Genomic DNA, 20,610 nt, shown 5'->3' on the forward strand with positions numbered 1-20,610 from the left:
GTCCGCACCTCGAAGATTCTAGCCTGACGCGCATGCGCGGCCTCTCTCAGCAAATAGTTGTGAAGCCTGAGATGCCGTGAGGCATTATGGGGAATGTAGTTTTCTCCGTAAGCCTGTGCTGTGATGGCGCCGGCACTTCACTGTCATTACTGCAGGGGCGACTAAACCAGCGCTGGGGGAAACTTGTAGTAACTCAGCAGAAATGGCAGAGCCCGGGTCTAGTCGGAAGCCCCTCCAATCATCTGCACCTGGAGGAGCCCTGCCGCAGCTGCTGCAGAATCACTGCGGACATCAGCAATATCTGCCCAAGCACAAATACCGTTTCCCCAAAAATAAGAAAGTGTAATATTAATTTTTGCTCCAGAAGATTTCACTTTGTTACGTATAAAGCTGCCTGGACAGTATTTAAAATGCCTTTTTTTATTAACTGTAACTACGGCTTAATTTTGGAGCAGCGCTTATATTCCAAGCATCCTCAAAAATCCTGAAAAATCATGCTAGGTCTTATTTTTAGGGAAGCGGTATATATGGAGTAATGCCCCTTTACAGTAATATCTGGTTATTACATGTCACAGCCCATATATCCGTACGGGGCATGCCTCAGGTGCTGCAGAACCTCACAAGGAGACCTGCATGCATATAGCTGCAAATGTCTGCCGCAGTTCCGTATCTATCATGTCAACATGGCTGCCATCAATGTTGGCCAATCGTGTGAAGGGCGATGCGAATGATAATGACAATCCAGAAATCAAAGATACAAAATTGCGGTGGGATCTGGACTGACACATTGTAACGAACATCAGCTGTTTTAACAGGACCAGATCACAGCGTAGTTCATAGATCTCTTCCCTTAGGCGGCTTCATAGAGCGTAGCGTTTTTTGCGCCGTGCAATCACACAGAAGAAATACAATTTTCTCGGCCGGGTAAATAAGTCCTAGCTGCAGCACAATGATGAGGGTGTTACTCATCTAGCTCCACCCCCTGCGCTATATAGACCTCTCCTCAGTGTCTATGGACAGATTATGCTGCTTCTTCCACGTTTATACGTATGGTTTTCATTTTTGGGTGGTGGCCCGTGTTACATGCGGTCATCTTCAGTGCCGGCTGTATGTGGGAGTTCTTGGGGTCAGCACCCTCTCTTTGGCCAGCTAGTCTCCATTACGCCACACAACTGGATCTGCATTGGTGGAAGCATCACTTTATGTCCTCTGGTATGGCTGGGGGGCTGGAGGTGACACATGGCTTCTCCTCTGCCATTATGCCGAATAGATGTGACTGCTCAGCTTTTTTTCCCACATACAGGGTTCTGGGCCTTACATTTAGGCCATGGCCATCAACCGCGGCAAGGAGGCCATTGTGGCTTACGTCTTGGACAGCTGATAACACCTCTGGTGGAGCTCTGGGCTCTCTTGTGAGCGAGGTGGGCTTTTCGGTCCAAGTGCCATAAGATTATAGAAAGCCTATTAGACAAGAAGGGGAAGTCACTCCCCAACTGGGTCGTCTCAGAGAGGGAGATCTTCAGAAAGCTAGAGGCCGGTGCCACAGAAGGTGCCAGGGCTGCGGGCTCCAGCATACTGCACTGTGCAAAAGTTTTAGGCAGATATGGAAAATAAACCATTTCACATGCGCCTCGTAGCCTCCAGCCAGAGATTTAGTCACAGATCCAGCTCAAAAAAAAAAGAAAAACACTGCGGGCAACACTTTTTCTTCCAGCCAAAAGCTGGGTGGAAAGCAAACAGACCCCATTATAGACAATGAGGTCTATCCAGCGCCGTTCAGTTGTAGGGATTCTCCTTTCCTGCAACCCGAATGGAGCAGGAAAGCAAAATCCCCAACGCAGATGTGAAACCACCCTAAGGCCTCCTTCCCACGAACGGATTTCCGCCGCGTAAGTCGCGGCGGAAATCCGCTGCGTTGCCCGCAGCTATTAGGTTCTATTGAACCTAATAGCTCAATGCTCACGGTGCGGAATTCCACCACGGAATTCCACACCATGAAATCTCCCGTCCTCACCCGCGGCATGCTCTATTTGCCGCCGGTGTACGCGCGGACGGCTTCCATTGCCGTCAATGGAAGCCGTCCGTTCACGCTATCTTCCGCTGTAGCACAGCAGAAGATAGCGTGAAACCGCTTCCCCGCCCACCGCCGCTGCGTCATGTGACGCAGTGGGCGTGTCACATGACACGGCGGAGGTGGGCGGGGAAGCGTCATGCGGGAGCGAGGACGCCGGATCCGCAGGTAAGTTTGCGGTCTCCTGGGGGGCGCCGTGACGGGCTCCGCCGTGGAATTTCGCGGCGGAGCCCGTCACGGCCGTGTGCAGCCGGCCTAAGAATGCTTTGACAAATAGAAGTGTTAATAGTTTATTTTTGTCAATGAACAAAATACAAAGTGACTGAACAAAAGAGAAATGTAAATCCCATCAGTATTTGGTGCGACCGGCCTCTACCTTCACAACAGCAGCAGTTCTTTAGATGTATGTGCACACAGCCAGGGTTTTGTAGGATTATAGTCCGGTGTCTGATAAACCAATTATACCAACAGTTAATAATGATCATCAATTTCAAAATGTGGGTTGAAATACAGTAAACAGAAACAGCTGTGTAGGAGGCTTACAATTGGGTAAGGAACAGGCAAACTCTGCTCCGACGGTGAGGTTGCGGAAAACAGTTTCATGGCACGGGTCATACACCATGGCAAGATGAGCACAGCAACAAGACTCGAGGTAGTTATACTAAATCAGCAAGATCTCTTCCAGACAGATATTTCACAGCAGACTGGGGTTTCAGGATGTGCTGTTCAAGCTCTTTTGAAGAAGTACAAAGAAATGGGTAATGTTAAGGATCGTACATCACGCTTACTTCCTTTCATAATTGGACGATGTCCAGCAGTGCCATCAGCTCAGAACTGGCAGAAACCAGTGCGACCCAGGTACACCCATCTAGTGTTTGGAGAAGTCTGGACAGAAGTTGTCTTCATGGAACAGCTGCAGCCAAGAAGCCATACCACCCATGTAGAAAAAAGGCCAAGCGACGTAACTACGTACAGAAACGGGAAATAGGGTGCAGGAAAATGGCAGTAGTTTTTCTGGATTGATTAATCAAAATGTAAAATATTTGACTGTAAAAGAAGGCAGTTTGTTCTCAGAAGGGCTGGAGAGCGGTACAATAATGAGTCTCTGCAGGCAGCAGTAAAGCATGGTGGGGAGCAGTATAATAATGAGTGTCTGCAGGTAGCAGTGAAGCATGGTGAAGAGTGGTACAATAATGAGTCTCTGCAGGCAGCAGTAAAGCATGGTGGGGAGCAGTATAATAATGAGTGTCTGCAGGTAGCAGTGAAGCATGGTGAAGAGTGGTACAATAATGAGTCTCTGCAGGCAGCAGTAAAGCATGGTGGGGAGGAGTATAATAATGAGTGTCTGCAGGCAGCAGTGAAGCATTGTGGAGAGCGGTACAATAATGAGTCTCTACAGGCAGCAGTAAAGCATGGTGGGGAGCAGTATAATAATGAGTGTCTGCAGGTAGCAGTGAAGCATGGTGAAGAGTGGTACAATAATGAGTCTGCAGGCAGCAGTAAAGCATGGTGGGGAGTAGTATAATAATGAGTGTCTGCAGGTAGCAGTGAAGCACGGTGGAAAGCGGTACAATAATGAGTGTCTGCAAGCAGCAGTGAAGCACGGTGGAGAGCAGTATAATAATGTGTGTGAAGGCAGCAGTGAAGCATTGTGGAGAGCGGTACAATAATGAGTTTATGCAGGCAGCAGTAAAGCATGGTGGAGAGTAGTATTATAATGAGTGTCTGCAGGCAGCAGTGAAGCACTGTGGTGAGCGGTACAATAATTAGTGCAGGCAGCAGTGAAGCACAGTGGAAAGCAGTATGAGTGTGTGCAGGCAGCAGTGATGCATGGTGGAGAGCGGTATAATAATGAGTGTGTGCAGGCAGCAGTGAAACATGGTGGAGAGCAGTACAATTATGAGTGTCTGCAGGCAGCAGTGAAGAATGGTGGAGAGCGGTACAATAATGAGTGTCTGCAGGCAGCAGTGAAGCATGGTGGAGAGCCGTACGAGGAGTGTCTGCAGGCAGCAGTGAAGCATGGTGGAGATCTGTACAATAATGAGAGTCTGCAGGCAGCAGTGAAGCATGGTGGAGAGCAGTACAATAAGGAGTGTCTGCAGGTAGCAGTGAAACATGGTGGAGAGCGGTATAATAATAAGTGTTTGCAGGGAGTAGTGAAGCATGATGGAGAGCGGTACAGTGATGAGTGTTTGCAGACAGCAGTAAAGCATGGTGGAGAGCAGTATAATAATGAGCATCTGCCGTGAAGCATGGTGGAGCGGTACAACAACGAGTGTCTGCAGGCAGCAGTGTAACATGGTGTAGATAGGTATAATAATAAGTGTCTGCAGATATCAGTGAAGCATGGTGCAGAGCAGTACAGTAGTGAGTGCCTGCAGGCAGCAGTGAAGCACTGTGGAGAGCAGTACAATAGTGAGTGTCTGCAGGCAGCAGTAAAGCATGGTGGAAAGCGGTACAATAATGAGAGTCTGCAGGCAGCAGTGAAGCACAGTGGAGAGCAGTAGAATAAGAAGTGTCTGCATTTAGCAGTAAAACATGGTGGAGAGCAGTATAATAATGAGTGTTTGCTGGTAGTAGTGAAGCATGGTGGAGAGCGGTACAGTGATGAGTGTCTGCAGGCAGCTGTAAAGCATGGTGAAGAGCAGTATAATAATGAGTGTCTGCAGGCAGCAGTGAAGCATGGTGGAGAGCAGTACAATAGTGATTGTCTGCAGGTAGTAGTGAAGCATGGTGGAGAGAGTTATACTAATGAGTGCCTGCAGGCAGCCGTGAAGCATAGTGGAGAGCAGTACAATAGTGAGTGTCTGCAAGCAGCAGTGAAGCATAGTGGAGAGCAGTACAATAGTGAGTGTCTGCAAGCAGCAGTGAAGCGTAGTGGAGAGCAGTATGATGAGTGTCTGCAGGGACGCATGGTGGAGAGCAGTACAATAAGGAATGCCTGCAGGCAGCAGTGAAGCATGGTGGAGAGCAGTATAATGAGTGTCTGCAGGGAAGCATGGTGGAGCAGTATAACGAGAGTTTGCAGGCAGCAATGAAGCATGGTGGATAGCGGTACAATAATGAGTGTCTGCAGGCAGCACTGAAACATGGTGGAGAGCAGTAGAATAGTGAGTGTCTGCAGGCAGCAGGGAAGCATGGTGGAGGGCGGTACAATACTGAGTGCCTGTAGGCAGCACTGAAGCATGGTGGAGAGCGGTACAATAATGAGTGTCTGCAGGCAGCAGTTAAGCATGTTGGAGAGCGGTACAATAATGGAGTGTCTGCAGGCAGCAGTGAACCATGGTGAAGAGCAGTACAATAGTGATTGTCTGCAGGTAGTAGTGAAGCATGGTGGAGAGAGGTATACTAATGAGTGCCTGCAGGCAGCAGTGAAGCATAGTGAAGAGCAGTATAATAGTGTCTGCAAGCAGCAGTGAAGCATAGTGGAGAGCAGTACAATAGTGAGTGTCTGCAAGCAGCAGTGAAGCGTGGTGGAGAGCAGTATGATGAGTGTCTGCAGGGAAGCATGGTGGAGAGCAGTATAATAAGGAATGCCTGCAGGCAGGCAGTGAAGCATGCTGGGGAGCAGTACAATAGTGACTGTCTGGAGGCAGCAGTGAAGCATGGTGAAGAGCAGTTTAATAGTGAGTGTCTGCAGGCAGCAGGAAAGCATGGCGGAGAGCAGTACAATAGTGAGTGTCTGCAAGCAGCAGTGAAGCATAGTGGAGCGCAGTATGATGAGTGTTTGCAGGGAAGCAGGGTGGAGCAGTATAATGAGAGTTTGCAGGCAGCAATGAAGCATGGTGGAGAGCAGTAGAATAATGAGCATCTGCCGTGAAGCATGGTGGAGCGGTACAACAACGAGTGTCTGCAGGTAGCAGTGTAACATGGTGTAGAGAGGTATAATAATAAGTGTCTGCAGATATCAGTGAAGCATGGTGGAGAGCAGTACAGTAGTGAGTGCCTGCAGGCAGCAGTGAAGCACTGTGGAGAGCAGTACAATAGTGTCTGTCTGCAGGCAGCAGTAAAGCATGGTGGAGAGCGGTACAATAATGAGAGTCTGCAGGCAGCAGGGAAGCATGGTGGAGGGCGGTACAGTAATGAGCGCCTGCATGCAGCAGTGAAGCATGGTGGAGAGCGGTACAGTACTGAGTGCTTGTAGGCAGCAGTGAAGCATTGTGGAGGGCGGTACAGTAATGTGCGCCTGCAGGCAGCACTGAAGCATGGTGGAGAGAGGTACAATAATGGAGTGTCTGCAGGCAGCAGTGAACCATGGTGAAGAGCAGTTCAATAGTGAGTGTTTGCAGACGGCAGGGAAGCATGGTGGAGAGCGGTACAATAATGAGTGTCTGCAGGCAGCAGTGAAGCATGGCGGAGAGCAGTATAATAATGAGCGTCTGGCGTGAAGCATTGTGGAGCGGTACGAGTTTCTGCAGGCAACAGTGCAACATGGTGTAAAAAGGTATAATAATGAGTGTCTGCAGGTAGTAGTGAAGCATGGTGGAGAGCGGTACAATAATGAGTGCCTGCAGGCAGCAGTGAAGCATGGTGGAGAGCAGTACAATAGTGAGTGTCTGCAAGCAGCAGTGAAGCATGGTGGAGAGCAGTATAATGAGTGTCTGCAGGGAAGCATGGTGGAGCAGTATAATGAGAGTCTGCAGGCAGCAGTGAAGCATGGTGGAGAGCGGTACAATAAAGAGAATCTGCAGGCAGCCATGAAGCATGCTGGAGAGCAGTATAATGAGTGTCTGCAGGCAGCAGTGAAGCATGGTAGAAAGCAGTATGAGTGTCTGCAGGGAAGCATGGTGGAGAGCAGTATAATAAGGAATGCCTGCAGGCAGGCAGTGAAGCATGGTGGGGAGCAGTAGAATAGTGATTGTCTGCAGGCAGCACTGAAGCATGGTGAAGAGCAATTTAATAGTGTCTGCAGGCAGCAGGGAAGCATGGTGGAGAGCAGTACAATGAGTGTCTGCATGCAGGAGTGAAGCATGGTGGAGAGCGGTACAGTAATGAGTGCCTGGAGGCAGCAGTGAAGCATGGTGGAGAGCAGTACAACAGTGAGTGTCTGCAAGCAACAGTGAAGCATGGTGGAGCAGTATAATGAGAGTTTGCAGGCAGCAATGAAGCATGGTGGATAGCGGTACAATAATGAGTGTCTACAGGCAGCACTGAAGCACGGTGGAGAGTAGTATAATAATGAGTGTCTGCAGGCAGCAGTGAAGCATGGTGGAGAGTGGTACAATAATGAGTGTCTGCAGGCAGCAGTGAAGCATGGGGGAGAGAGATATAATAATAAGTGTCTGCAGGTAGTAGTGAGCATGGTGTAGAGAGGTATAGTAATGAGTGCCTGCAGGCAGCAGTGAAGCATGGTGGAGAGCGGTACAGTACTGAGTGCCTGCAGACAGCAGTGAAGCATGGTGGAGAGCAGTACAATAGTGAGTGTCTGCAAGCAGCAGTGAAGCATGGTGGAGAGCAGTATAATGAGTGTCTGCAGGGAAGCATGGTGGAGCAGTACAATGAGAGTCTGCAGGCAACAATGAAGCATTGTGGAGAGGAGTGCAGTAATGAGAGTTTACAGGCAACAATGAAGCATGGTGGAGAGCGGTATAGTAATGAGTGTCTGCAGGCAGCAGTGAAGCATGGTGGAGAGCGGTATAGTAATGAGTGTCTGCAGGCAGCAGTGAAGCATGGTGGAGAGCGGTATAGTAATGAGTGTCTGCAGGCAGCAGTGAAGCATGGTGGAGAGCGGTATAGTAATGAGTGTCTGCAGGCAGCAGTGAAGCATGGTGGAGATTCCTTTAAATTCTGGTGCTGCATTTTGGCAAATGGAGTTGGGGATTTGGTCAGGATTAATGGTGTCCTCAATGCTGAAAAATACAGGCAGATACTTATCCAGCAGAATAAATTAGGAGCCAGTGTCATTAAGAACTGTCTTCAGTGTAAGGAAGTATAAGGGAGTCCTGGAGGTGATGATTTGGTCCCACAGAGCCCTGATTTTAACATCATCCAATCTGGATTACATGATGAGACAGAAGGATTTGAGATAGCCGACATCCATAGAAGATCCGTGGTTAGTTCTATAAAATGTCTGGAACAACCCTACTGCAGAGTTCCTTCAAAAACTGCTGCTGTTGTGAAGGTAAAAGGACGGTCACACCAAATACTGATGGGGTTTAGATTTTGCTTAAAATATTTTCAGAGTACTGCAAGAAGCCCAGTGTCACAGAAGGCGTGAGGCACTCCCAGCACACCAACAGACACACAGGTATTTTTCCCAACCGGATGCTGTGTGTTTTAACTGACTGATCACAGACCCATTAAAGTAAATTGGGTCATTCACATGAGTAGAGCAATATTCCATGTGAAGAAAAAAAAAACAACGAACACCGCACGTCCTATTCTGGTGTGCATTCGCAAACCAGAATCACCCATGAAAATTTAAGAAAAACGCAGCAAACACGGATGTCACATGCATGTGCTGCATTTTTTATGTATGCTGCCAGGAGAAGGTGGAAAAAACCCCAAAACAACAATTTGACCTTTTTGTGTGCTTGAAAACCGTATGACACATGAACATATTAAAAAAAAAACAAAAAAAAAACCCCACATAAGCAACAAAAATGCATGGACCACGTATTGGAATCTGTTCGTTTTGCCCTACATCCGCAGCCACATACACTATATGGACAAAAGTATTTGGACACTGCATGTTTTTCAGTAAAAGTGCTTTATTCTTCTATTTAGTGATGTGTCGGCCCTCCCTTTGCTTGTATTACAGCGGCAGCACGTTGCGACATACTCTCCACAAGTTCTCTGTAAGTCTGGGCAGGAATAGCTCGCCATTCCTCGTGCCAGGCTGTGAGAAGAGATTGTTGTGAGGATGGGCGTGGGTGGCGGTGTCATACCAGTCGCTCCAGTTTGTCCCACAAGTACTCGATCGGATGAATGGTTATTACAAAATGAGTAGCTTTTTGTTCTACCCATGCCTTTCCCAGCGTACCGTTCAGCAAACTCAGTATTTGCTGATTTTCTGCCGTGTCCGGATACTTTTGTCCATATAGCGTATTTCTGAAGCAGATTTGCCCATCTGTATGCTGCCGATCCACAAGTGGCCAAAATTCATGCGTGGAATTTATAATGAAGATGAACCGTGTTCACTTCCCCTTATCTATTCTTCCTTAAGTCCTTTTAGATGAGACGATTTTCGTTTGAACGAGCGAGTGACGTCACCGCTAGCTCGTTTAGATAGGCAGACCATCCCCACAGGAATAGATTGTGGCAGGCTGCCACTATAGAAATCCACCATGTGCGACCCCAATCTTTACACTTACTCCCACAGCGCGGTGGGAGGAGACATCCTCCTGTTGGACACTCCTCCCCCACGTCTGACATTGAGGAGATCGACTTTTCACTACATTTTAACATTTTATTATAAAAACATAGATAGCAGCGGTGCAGGGGGGACGGCGGCGTACAGTTCATTCCAGCTCCTTGTAGCGCTCCAGGATCCGCCTCTTCATATTCTCTCGGTACGACTCTCCCACGTGTTTCTTTACTTTAGGCTTCAGTTCACTGTAATGGAAGCAGAGTAGATGGTGAGGAGCGAGGCGCGGTCAGGGGCAGAGACAGAGGGACAGCACAGAGGTAAGACAGATGGGACCAGATAGAAGGGGGGCACCAAGACCGGCAAAACAGCACCACTCCAGCCTACACATTAATCCTTCCGCGGCTGGTTCGCAACACGACAAGTGCACACACTTCTTGTCTTTTATGACATTCGGAGTTAATCATAATGTTTGAGGCTTGTTACAGTGAGCGGGTCTACCCTGGAGGATGTCCATTTACCACACGGGTACAGCTTGTGACAATTAGGGCACGAGGATGGCACACGGACCCCTCCTCTCTATTAGCCAGAGCTGGTCATATATTTCCTGCTGTATGGAGGACGCATGGCCGGAACCCTTGGGCTTAACAGCAGATTGAAGACGACACAAGACGACAGAAACGAACGAATGACCCGACTAACATATCAGTAGATAAAAGGACAAAAAACTGCGTTATGTGTTGCACAAAGTAGTGAATGATTGCGCATAATCATCCAATTGCTCCATACATGTCTAGTCTCAGTCAACAACAGATGGAGAATTCCAGTGTGACAGATCCGGACGACCGTAAGACCGGACTCTGCCGTTGTGAACGTACCAACAATGTCATTTTACAATGCTGGTTGTCCAATAGGCGCCACTTCAGTCAACTTTTCTCCTATGTGTATGACCAGCAGCTGGACAGGGACCGCTCCAATTCCTCACACTCCAAGGGTATATGCAGATAGCGGAATCGAATGCTGAATTTCCACACGGATTCCACCTCTGTGTCAGAAATCAGTTCATATCTGCATTAAGCATGCGAATCCGTGCTGGAAATTCCACGCACGGATTTTGGCCATCACATAACTGAATCCACGGTTGAATTTTTTAATGGCAGAATCCACACAGAACATTCCATGGCAGATTCTGCTGCCTGCACAAACATGCCCCAAGTGCTCTGCTTGCTCTAAGTGAATGGAAGCATTATTTACGTAGGCTTAAAACCCATCTTGATGGTTCTGCTCACAGCTGAGGGTTTGTTACAATGTATCCAGTTGAGACAGTCCACTGTGAGAGGAAGGCATGAGCAGCACAAACTCTCCTGTCCTGACAATTTGCTGTCCATCTACTGACAGTAAACAGAGTTCTTTAAAGTGGTAAGGAATTGAAAGACTACTCGAAAGCAGCAGCATGTGAAGGAATTCCTCCAGTGACCCTCCAGTCTTGGAACTGGGGGAGTAATATCACATGGCCTGCTTTCTTTGTGCCGTTGTTCCCCCAGATCCACCAGTTCCTGTGGCCCCTCTGCTGTCACTACCTAATACATAGTATGCATCAGTAGCCTCAGGCACTTCATGCTGCTCTGATTGGTCAGCGTTGCTCATATCATAGTGCCAGCCAATCAGAGCAGAGGGTAAAGCCTTAGACCAGGGGTCCCCAACGCCAGTCCTCAGGGACCACCAACAGGTCATGTTTTCAGGATATCCCATAGCAAGAACATCTGTGGCAATGTCTGAGGCACTGACAATAATTATATCACCTGTGCAATACTGAGGAAATCCAGAAAACATGACCTGTTGCCGGTCCTTGAGGACTGGAGTTGGGAAACACTGCCTTAGACTACCGATGCTCCAGCAGTGCTCCATGTGCATCAGGTAGTCCGAGTAGTGTAGCGCCTATCTTAGAAAACAAGAGGAGCCACGAGAACTGGTGAATCCGAAGGACAAAAGGCACATCAGAAGGGCACCAGGTAATATTGCTCCTCCCCCTCTGTCCCAAGATGGGTGGGTTGCTTTGAGTAATGAGCAGAGGTAACGCTGTACACCCAGAGCAGACACCGCTGTATGGTAGATTACGCATTACCTGGCGGACTCCGAACCTTTGGGTTTCCATTTTCCAGGACCTCTGAGCTCGGAGTCCAGAACATCCCTTTCCTGCCAGAGAGCAAAATGACAAGACAGGTCTGCATCTCCGGCACACTAGAATTGCCGTGTCTGGCGGATGATGAAGGATGGGACATGCAGGGCTGGTGGAGGGGGTACAAACTATGAGCATGCAGCCGGCCATGGAGCAGAGCTGTGTGTGCGTGGAGTAGACGGCCGGACATTGATAATCTAGGAAAGGTGACTGCACCTGCTGCGCGCTTTCCTCCTGTCGCTCCAGCATCTCCAGCTCTTTCCTGGCCTGCAGCAGCCTCCGCTGGATGGACTGATTCTCCTGCCAATAACATCCACACTCAATATGTGGCAGCTCAGAAACAATCCACCCCTCCACAACCCCGACATGCACAACATAACATAGTAACAGTTTGCTAGACTGAAAAAAGACTATGTCCATCTAGTTGAGCCTGTTTCCACCCTCCTTGTTGATTCGGTGGGGAAGGGGGGAGGGGGGGGGGGGGGGAGAGACAAAAAAACCCTAACGAGGCAGAAGTCAATTTAGCTCATTTGGGGGAAAAGATTACTTCCCGACTCCATAATGGCAGTCAGAATAATCCCTGGATCAACATTTGAAAGCTCCTGACTCCAAGACCCGAATCAACAACCCCACTGGTTATTTGTCTATATCCTGTAATATAGCGCTCTAAAAACACATCTAGTGTCGTCCTAAACCCCTCTATGGATTTTGCCATCACCACGTCCTCAGGCAGAGAGTTCCACAGTCTCACTGCTCTCACAGTAAAGAACCCCTTCTGTGTTGGTGATTAAACCAGCTTTCCTCTAGACGTAGCGGATGCCCTCTTGTTACCGTCACAGTCTTGGGTATAAACAGATCATGGAAGAGATCCCTGTATTGTCCCCTCACGTATTTATACAGAGTTATTTGGTCACCCCTTCGCTGTCTTTTTTCCAGGGTGAATAATCCCAATTTTGATAGCCCCTCTGGGTATTCCAGTCCTCCCATTCTGTTTATTAATTGAGTTCTGTGGACCCCCTCTAGCACTGTAACATTTTTCTTCAGCATCGGTGTCCAGAACTGTACACAGTATTCCATGTGAGGCCTGACAAGTGCCTTATAAGTCCCACTGAAGTCCTTCTTTTGTAATATTAACCCCTTAAAGACACCACATTTTGCCTTTTCATTTTTGTTTTCTCCTGCCCACTTTCTGAAAATCCTAGCTATTATTTTTCCATCTGTGTTTGAGGGCTTGTTATTTACAGGGCAAGTTGTATTATCAGGATTCATACAGGTTTGTAAGAAAAATTTCCATGACAAAATCTTGATTTTCAATGATATTTGTGGAACTCGAAATACACGCAATCAAAGGTTTATTGTTTTATATATGCGGATGACAGGACTCTGCTTGCGGAAACAAAAGACAGTCTGAAGCAGCTGATATGCAAGAATAAAACTGAAAGTGAAATAATGGGCCTCTATCAAAAAGAAAAAATAAATAAATAAATAATGGGCCTCTACCTGAATTTAAAGAAGACTAAAATTATGACAACTGCAAAAAATGGCCAAATTCAAATCAAAAATCAACAACGAGGCCATAGAATGCGTGCGAGACTTCATCTTCCTTGGCTCAAAAATGTCAATGCTCTTTATTCCTTTGGCTTCTAGTGTTAAACACAATACTGGATTGCAATGCAATAAAGACATTTGGGACAAAAATAACTAAAAACACATAAGAATCTCAGAAATTATATAAATATCTATTTCTTTTTGCAAAACGACCTTTCAAAAACATCAACTGGGAGCTTTTTGAAAGCTATAAAAAGAAATTTAAAAGCCAAGCAAACTCTTAAAGTAGACATGGGGTCTGGTTATTGATATCTGGTTCCTGGATGAGGTGTGGCCACACAAAAATTTATTACATTAGTTTTTTTTTTAAACAGAGTTTACTCTCAGATATAAAACAACTTGGAATATTTTGATGAAGCTCCTCTGATTCTGTCGATTACCCAGCCATCCTCCCAGCTTTAGCGTATGAACTGCAATCAATTAACTTAAATACAAGAAAAAGCAATCTCTCAGTGATGCAGGTGAAAAAGCACCAATACGACTCTGGGCAAGACTCAGAAAAAAATTCCATGACAAAACAGAACATTGCATGACTTTCATCAAATCCCCGGTTTTCCAGGTATTCCATGACGCGTATAAACCCTGATTATGCAGTGGTACTATTTAATAATAAAAAGCAATTGCGCATTTTTTTTTGTGGAGCGGGAGTGGTCATGTTTTTACAGCGCACACACTGCGGCAGAAATGACATGATAGCTTTATTCTATTAAACATCTTAAAAAATGTGAGGCGCAGGGCAGCCCACTGGACTGAAATATGGCATTAGTTATAGGTTGTAAGCCTGCATGGTGCACTACATGTACTATGTGGCCTGAAACCTTTTTGTATGCTTTATCTGTGTGCAAGTATAGTACTAAGCAGCCGCCCCCCTCAATATAGGTAGGTGAGGGGTTGTTCATCAGTGCTTCGCACCTGTGCAACTACTCCCCCATTTAGCAGTTTGGCTGTCTGCATGCTGAGGGATATGGTGTTTCTACCTGCCTTTTTGTATCAGTATGGCCGCCTGCACACGAGCGGAAATCCCGCGGAGGGATTTCCGCCACTGAAAGCCTGCATAGGATTGCGTTAACAAAAACTCAATCCTATGCAGACGGCTGCGGTTTGGCCGTCTTACTCCATTGTATTATTACTTACTTACTTCATTGTATTATTGATTACTATTATGAAAATTGAAGGATTTTAACCGTGAAAAACAAAACAAAACCTTTTTCCATATTTAAAAAATAAATAAATAAAATCACTGAAAGCAGCCATATACATACCAGTATAGGTCGCCTGCATCCGAGCGGGTCTTATCCGGCGGCGAGGATTCTTGCCGCGGGACCCGACCCGAGCGCCTGCAGGGACGAGTGCGTACTTACCCGGCCGCCGGCTCCGGTCTGCACATGCATGAAAGAGCCGGGGCCGCCGGGCGCGGGCGAGTATGCGTTCGTCCCTGCAGGCGCTCAGGTCGGGTCCCACGGCGAGAATCCTCGGGGCCGGATCCGACCAGCTCGGATGCAGGCAGCCTATATTGGTATGTATATGGCTGCTTTCAGTGATTTTATTTATTTATTAAATATGGGAAAAAGGGTTTTGTTTTTCACGGTTAATATCCTTCAATTTTCATAATAGTAATCAATAATACAATGAAGTAAAAAAAATAGGAAAATTTCCTATAGGGGACTTGCAATTGTTTGTTCCCTTAAATCATATAATGCAATACTTCAGTATTGCAGTATATGGTATTTCTGCAGGCATTCTTTTAAAGCCGTGCAATAGGCAGGAATACCTAGAAGCCCTGGAGTTTTCTGAAAGTCCTCAGATGCCATCATACCTGTACAGCACCCTGCAATCCTACAGCAGGAGGGGCAGTTTGTGACCTCTGATCGGGCCATTTAAATACGATTGTCAGAATTTAAGTGTATGAAACGGGCTCAGCTTCCAAGCCCACGTCATCTTAACCCCATGCACAAACATATATGTACGTTCTGGGGCACGAAGGGAATAAAGCACAACACTGAAAAATACGATTTCCAGCATGCAACATACCAGGACCATTCTGCTCTCCTCCTCCCAACTCCTTCCTCTTCTCTTCCCTGCTGTGACAGCCAGAGGTTTATAATACGTATCTGACCAGGGGCGTTATGATGGCTGTTACCCACACTACAGGAACGGGGGTCCGATGCCCACCCTTCCCATATGAATGCAGCAGTAGTTGAGCATGTGCGCTGCTGCTCCATTCATCTCTTACTACAGGAAATGGTTGAGTACCAGATACATTAGTGGAGGGTAAGGCAACAAGATAACTACCCGACCAACATCCAGCATGTCAATAGAAGAAATATACAATTCTGTATGAACGCACAACCTGTAATACCAGGAGATTCGGAAATGCAAATAAACTACTGAACCTCTGCCGTTTGCATAATTTCTACAGAGAAAAGCTAAATGTCCGAAAATCCCTTTACGGTTTCTGTTTTGCAGTTTCATTCTGGCTGCCATAGCTACATCCAGGGTCACAGTTATCTAACCAATAGCACACATTGACTATACCAACATACACTTAATTACAAAGGGTGGGGTAAAGGAAAGTGATTACACTGGAGTTGCGGGACGGAGCGAATGCCCATTAGTCCATCCCCAAATGTGCACTCTGAGGCAGTTTACAGTGATCAGGGCCGTCACCCCCTGTACAGGGAGAAAGGGGCCTATGTAATTGGGCATGGATGTGTCCTATTAGGGCATTAAGCCACAGCATAAGTGTACAACCCATTCCCTCTGGGGGTCTGAGCAGCCCTCGCAACCAGCCGTACCTAGTGGGTGGACTTGTGTGAGGGCATTGTGGTGGAGAATAACCTCCAAGCGCAGTGACGAATAGGAAAAAGATTTAAAGGGTAAATAAGATGCAGATAACAGCTATGAGTGCCCCCTACCTCCTGCTCCAGATATGCCAGCTCCTTCTGGGACTTCCTGATCTTCTCTCGGATGGCGAGGTTTTTCTGTCGGGAGGAGAGGTCACAGTTTTATACAGAATGCAGAGGATGGAGCTTATACTCTGCAGTAACAGTAATTACCTTGTGCAGATCCGATAACTTCTGATGCCGGATTAATGTGTCCTTATTTGGGAACTGCCGCCGGCACAACAGGCAAACCATCTTCTTCCAATCTGTCAACTTATCTTCGTGGATGACAGCGGGGCTGGGTGTGGGTGGAGCAGGACTGGATGTGGGCGGAGCAGGCTTTACAGTAGGTTTTAAGGTAGGGGCTGGAGGTGGTGAAGTGGGCTTTTTCTTCAGTGGAGCCAACGGCTCTTCCTCCTCCTCTTCCTCCTCACTGTCATCTCCATATTCTCCAAGCAGCTTTATCAGAGGGTTTGACTTTGGCTAAGAAGTAAAACAAAGGGGTGATTTCTGTCAGTGCTGCAGAGTCGGGAAGTCACTGCGGACTACTGTAGACAGCCACAGAAGTTACCTCTGGAGGCGGCTCCTCCTTCTTGGTCACCAGAGGGGGTAGCGGTCTCTTAAATGGATCATCTTCTGAATCCTTCTCCTTAAAGTAAAAGGAAAAATTAGGAAGTGCTCACAAAGAAGCAGAACAATGAGGAACACAAAATGAGGCAGGACGCAGAGACCGCAGGGTAGCATACATAAATGCAGGATTCAGACAGGGTGGGGTACAGCATGCACAGAGGCAGGACGCGCAGACAGTGCGGGGTAGAGCGCGCTCAACCAGAGGCAGGACGAGCAGGGTGCGGGGGTAGAGCGCGCACACACAGAGCAGGACGAGCAGAGTGCGGGGGTAGAGCGCGCACACACAGAGGCAGGACGAGCAGAGTGCGGGGGTAGAGCGCGCACACACAGAGGCAGGACGAGCAGAGTGCGGGGGTAGAGCGCGCACACACAGAGGCAGGACGAGCAGAGTGCGGGGGTAGAGCGCGCACACACAGAGGCAGGACGAGCAGAGTGCGGGGGTAGAGCGCGCACACACAGAGGCAGGACGAGCAGAGTGCGGGGGTAGAGCGCGCACACACAGAGGCAGGACGAGCAGAGTGCGGGGGTAGAGCGCGCACACACAGAGGCAGGACGAGCAGAGTGCGGGGGTAGAGCGCGCACACACAGAGGCAGGACGAGCAGAGTGCGGGGGTAGAGCGCGCACACACAGAGGCAGGACGAGCAGAGTGCGGGGGTAGAGCGCGCACACACAGAGGCAGGACGAGCAGAGTGCGGGGGTAGAGCGCGCACACACAGAGGCAGGACGAGCAGAGTGCGGGGGTAGAGCGCGCACACACAGAGGCAGGACGAGCAGAGTGCGGGGGTAGAGCGCGCACACACAGAGGCAGGACGAGCAGAGTGCGGGGGTAGAGCGCGCACACACAGAGGCAGGACGAGCAGAGTGCGGGGGTAGAGCGCGCACACACAGAGGCAGGACGAGCAGAGTGCGGGGGTAGAGCGCGCACACACAGAGGCAGGACGAGCAGAGTGCGGGGGTAGAGCGAGCAGAGTGCGGGGGTAGAGCGCGCACACACAGAGGCAGGACGAGCAGAGTGCGGGGGTAGAGCGCGCACACACAGAGGCAAGACGAGCAGAGTGCGGGGGTAGAGCGCGCACACACACAGAGGCAGGACGAGCAGAGTCCGGGGGTAGAGCGCGCACACACACAGAGGCAGGACGAGCAGAGTCCGGGGATAGAGCGCGCACACACACACAGAGGCAGGACGAGCAGAGTCCGGGGATAGAGCGCGCACACACACACAGAGGCAGGACGAGCAGAGTCCGGGGATAGAGCGCGCACGCACACACACAGAGGCAGGACGAGCAGAGTGCGGGGATAGAGCGCGCACACACAGAGGCAGGACGAGCAGAGTGCGGGGATAGAGCGCGCACACACAGAGGCAGGACGAGCAGAGTGCGGGGTAGAGCGCGCACACACAGAGGCAGGACGAGCAGAGTGCGGGGTAGAGCGCGCACACACAGAGGCAGGACGAGCAGAGTGCGGGGGTAGAGAGCGCACACACACAGAGACAGGACGAGCAGAGTGCGGGGGTAGAGCGCGCACACACAGAAGCAGGACGAGCAGAGTGCGGGGGTAGAGAGCCCACACACAGAGGCAGGACGAGCAGAGTGCGGGGGTAGAGAGCCCACACACAGAGGCAGGACGAGCAGAGTGCGGGGGTAGAGAGCGCACACACACAGAGACAGGACGAGCAGAGTGCGGGGATAGAGCGCGCACACACAGAGGCAGGACGAGCAGAGTGCGGGGTAGAGCGTGCACACACATAAGCAGGACGAGCAGAGTGTGGGGTAGAACATGTACACAAAGACAGGACACAGAGTGCGGGGTAGAGCGTGCACACATAGGCAGGACAAACAGAGTGCAGGGTAGAGCATGTACACAGAAGCTAGATGGAGTAATGGGGGAGGATGGAGTGCTCCATCATTTTCTCACCTTGTCCTCAGTGAAGCCCCTCCTCGGTTGGGTCGATGGCTCCTTCTTTGTGCCTGGAGATGGAGGACGATAGTCATCCTTTTTACGCTGAGGAGACAAACGACAGAACATTAAAAAGGTCTGAATTGGAGTCCACTATAATAAATCATAAGTACAAAACAGATTAAGCAGATGCATCTTCAACTATTTCAAGTACCGGATGTTTACCTTGCTGCCTTATCCACGTCATTAAAACTATGGTGTTTGTGAATCCCATTAATAACAAGACATATAACATACGCCTATCCATCAATTGTATAAGTAAGGGGGTTAAACAAGTGGCAAAATGCCTCTGCCCTAAAGCATATGTCAGAAAGGCCACACAGGAATATCATAGGCGCACTTCAAGGCATCAAAACTCAATAAGAACATTGGGTGACACCCATGGAGGCAAAATGGACTCCCTTAAATTTTACGGCTTTTGCCAGGTCCAACTGGGTCCAAGAGGCGGGAATCCTTCTAAAGGGAAAAGCTTTTAGACTCCATAGCAAAAGCCCAATTGGTTTAAACAAAGGGTTCTCCTTCTCCCCAATCATTTAATATAGATTGTATAAATGTGACCACTGACCATCTTACTCTCGATACGATGTCTAATACATGTAATACTGACACAAATCGGCTCTTCATTACAACGGGATATGCTTTACATTGTGAATCTCAGATTTTTGGTTATATATAACCAGATTTTTGGTTATTGCATAACCATATATGTGGTGCTCTATTGTTCATTTCCAGATCCAATTGGCACCCCCGGTTTTCTTTTTTTTAATATATATTATCCACTTTTTTGTTAAACTGAGCATGCTCTTGGTTTTTGCAGTTTTTCACTAATCTTATACCTTTATGAACTATATGGTCATCTTTACGTGTTTCTTTTGCCTTAGGGGCTCATTCACCCGGACGTATTGTCTCCGTGTATTATGCACACGTATTTCCTGTACGTAACGCACGGTGAATGAAGGCAATGAAAGTCTATGGACCTTCATTCTTCCAGTCACACCTGCGTTGGAACAACAAGGGGTCATCCGTATAAAATGCAGGAGAAATAAATCGCAGAATGCTCTCTTTCTCTGTGTTTCATATGGAGCCCTTCAAGGGTTGCGTATTGAAACGCTGCCCCTTCGCAATGCCTGCAACAAGGCAGTGTTTACTACGGACCCCCGTTCTGCACAGAGTGGGGGATTTGGGGGGGGGGGGGGGAAGCCACACTGCGCATATCCGTGACATCATAATTCCAGGCATGTGCAGTGCCAATCGCAGCCCATACGCGATCTGTGCCAGCAGAGCAGAGGAGCTGCGATGAGTACAATGCTGCAAGACTCGCAGCGTTGTACTCATACCGCCGTGTGAAGGAGCCCTAACTGAGCAAGCTCTTGGATTTTTGCCGGATTTCACCAGATTGATATCCTTATAAACCATGCAGTAATCTTAACCTACAGATTCTCTAAGTATCTATTTTGTCTAATTTAGCATGATCCTGGTATGCGTCATTTTCACTACAGGGATAGCGCATGCGAATGACCCCCAGAGGTCTTATATGACGTCAGGGGGTCAAAGATGGTGAGAAAAGAAGTTACATAAATAAGTAAAAAAAAAAATTACAGAATAAAATAAAAATATATGCATTAAAAAAAGAAAAAGACCCAAAGCCGATGCCAACCAAAACAGTTGCCGTATGCACCCTGTAATCCAAAACCATACATATGTCAAAACGTCCAAAACAAAATGAAGAACCCATTCTACAGTTTATTTTAGCGGAAATTAACTAATTAAAAAAACAAACTATACATGTTAAAATAAAAATTTTTAGCTTTTTTTTATAGCAGTATGTGTCATGGAAAGAAAAACGCAGCACAAATAATTTTGGTGGCTGAAGGAAAAAAAAACAAACCATAGGGCAGTAAAACCACCACATGGGTAAAAGCCCTAAAAAGTGTCTGGTTCTTAAGGGGCTAAAGTGACATATTGGCTTAGTATATT

General features: G+C 48.1%; 1 protein-coding gene across 3 annotated transcripts in view; it reads right to left on the reverse strand.

Annotated features, from left to right (window-relative positions):
- Positions 1-9,458: 9,458 nt before the first annotated feature.
- Positions 9,459-20,610, reverse strand: part of LOC136621387 (RNA-binding protein 6-like) — a 36,173-nt gene continuing 25,021 nt past the window's right edge. Inside the window, exons 15-21 of one of the 3 annotated variants that reach the window (XM_066596856.1) lie at positions 18,592-18,678; positions 16,618-16,695; positions 16,221-16,529; positions 16,080-16,145; positions 11,773-11,856; positions 11,503-11,573; positions 9,459-9,625 (exon numbers count right to left, since the gene is read on the reverse strand). In XM_066596856.1, coding sequence (XP_066452953.1) covers positions 9,532-9,625; positions 11,503-11,573; positions 11,773-11,856; positions 16,080-16,145; positions 16,221-16,529; positions 16,618-16,695; positions 18,592-18,678 — 789 coding nt within the window. In that variant the 3' untranslated portion in view covers positions 9,459-9,531. The remainder of the gene's footprint in view (positions 9,626-11,502; positions 11,574-11,772; positions 11,857-16,079; positions 16,146-16,220; positions 16,530-16,617; positions 16,696-18,591; positions 18,679-20,610) is intronic. The other 2 variants (XM_066596857.1, XM_066596858.1) reach the window with 2 other exon arrangements.

This window comes from Eleutherodactylus coqui, chromosome 3 (assembly GCF_035609145.1).
Source record: "Eleutherodactylus coqui strain aEleCoq1 chromosome 3, aEleCoq1.hap1, whole genome shotgun sequence".
Lineage (NCBI taxonomy): Eukaryota > Metazoa > Chordata > Amphibia > Anura > Eleutherodactylidae > Eleutherodactylus > Eleutherodactylus coqui.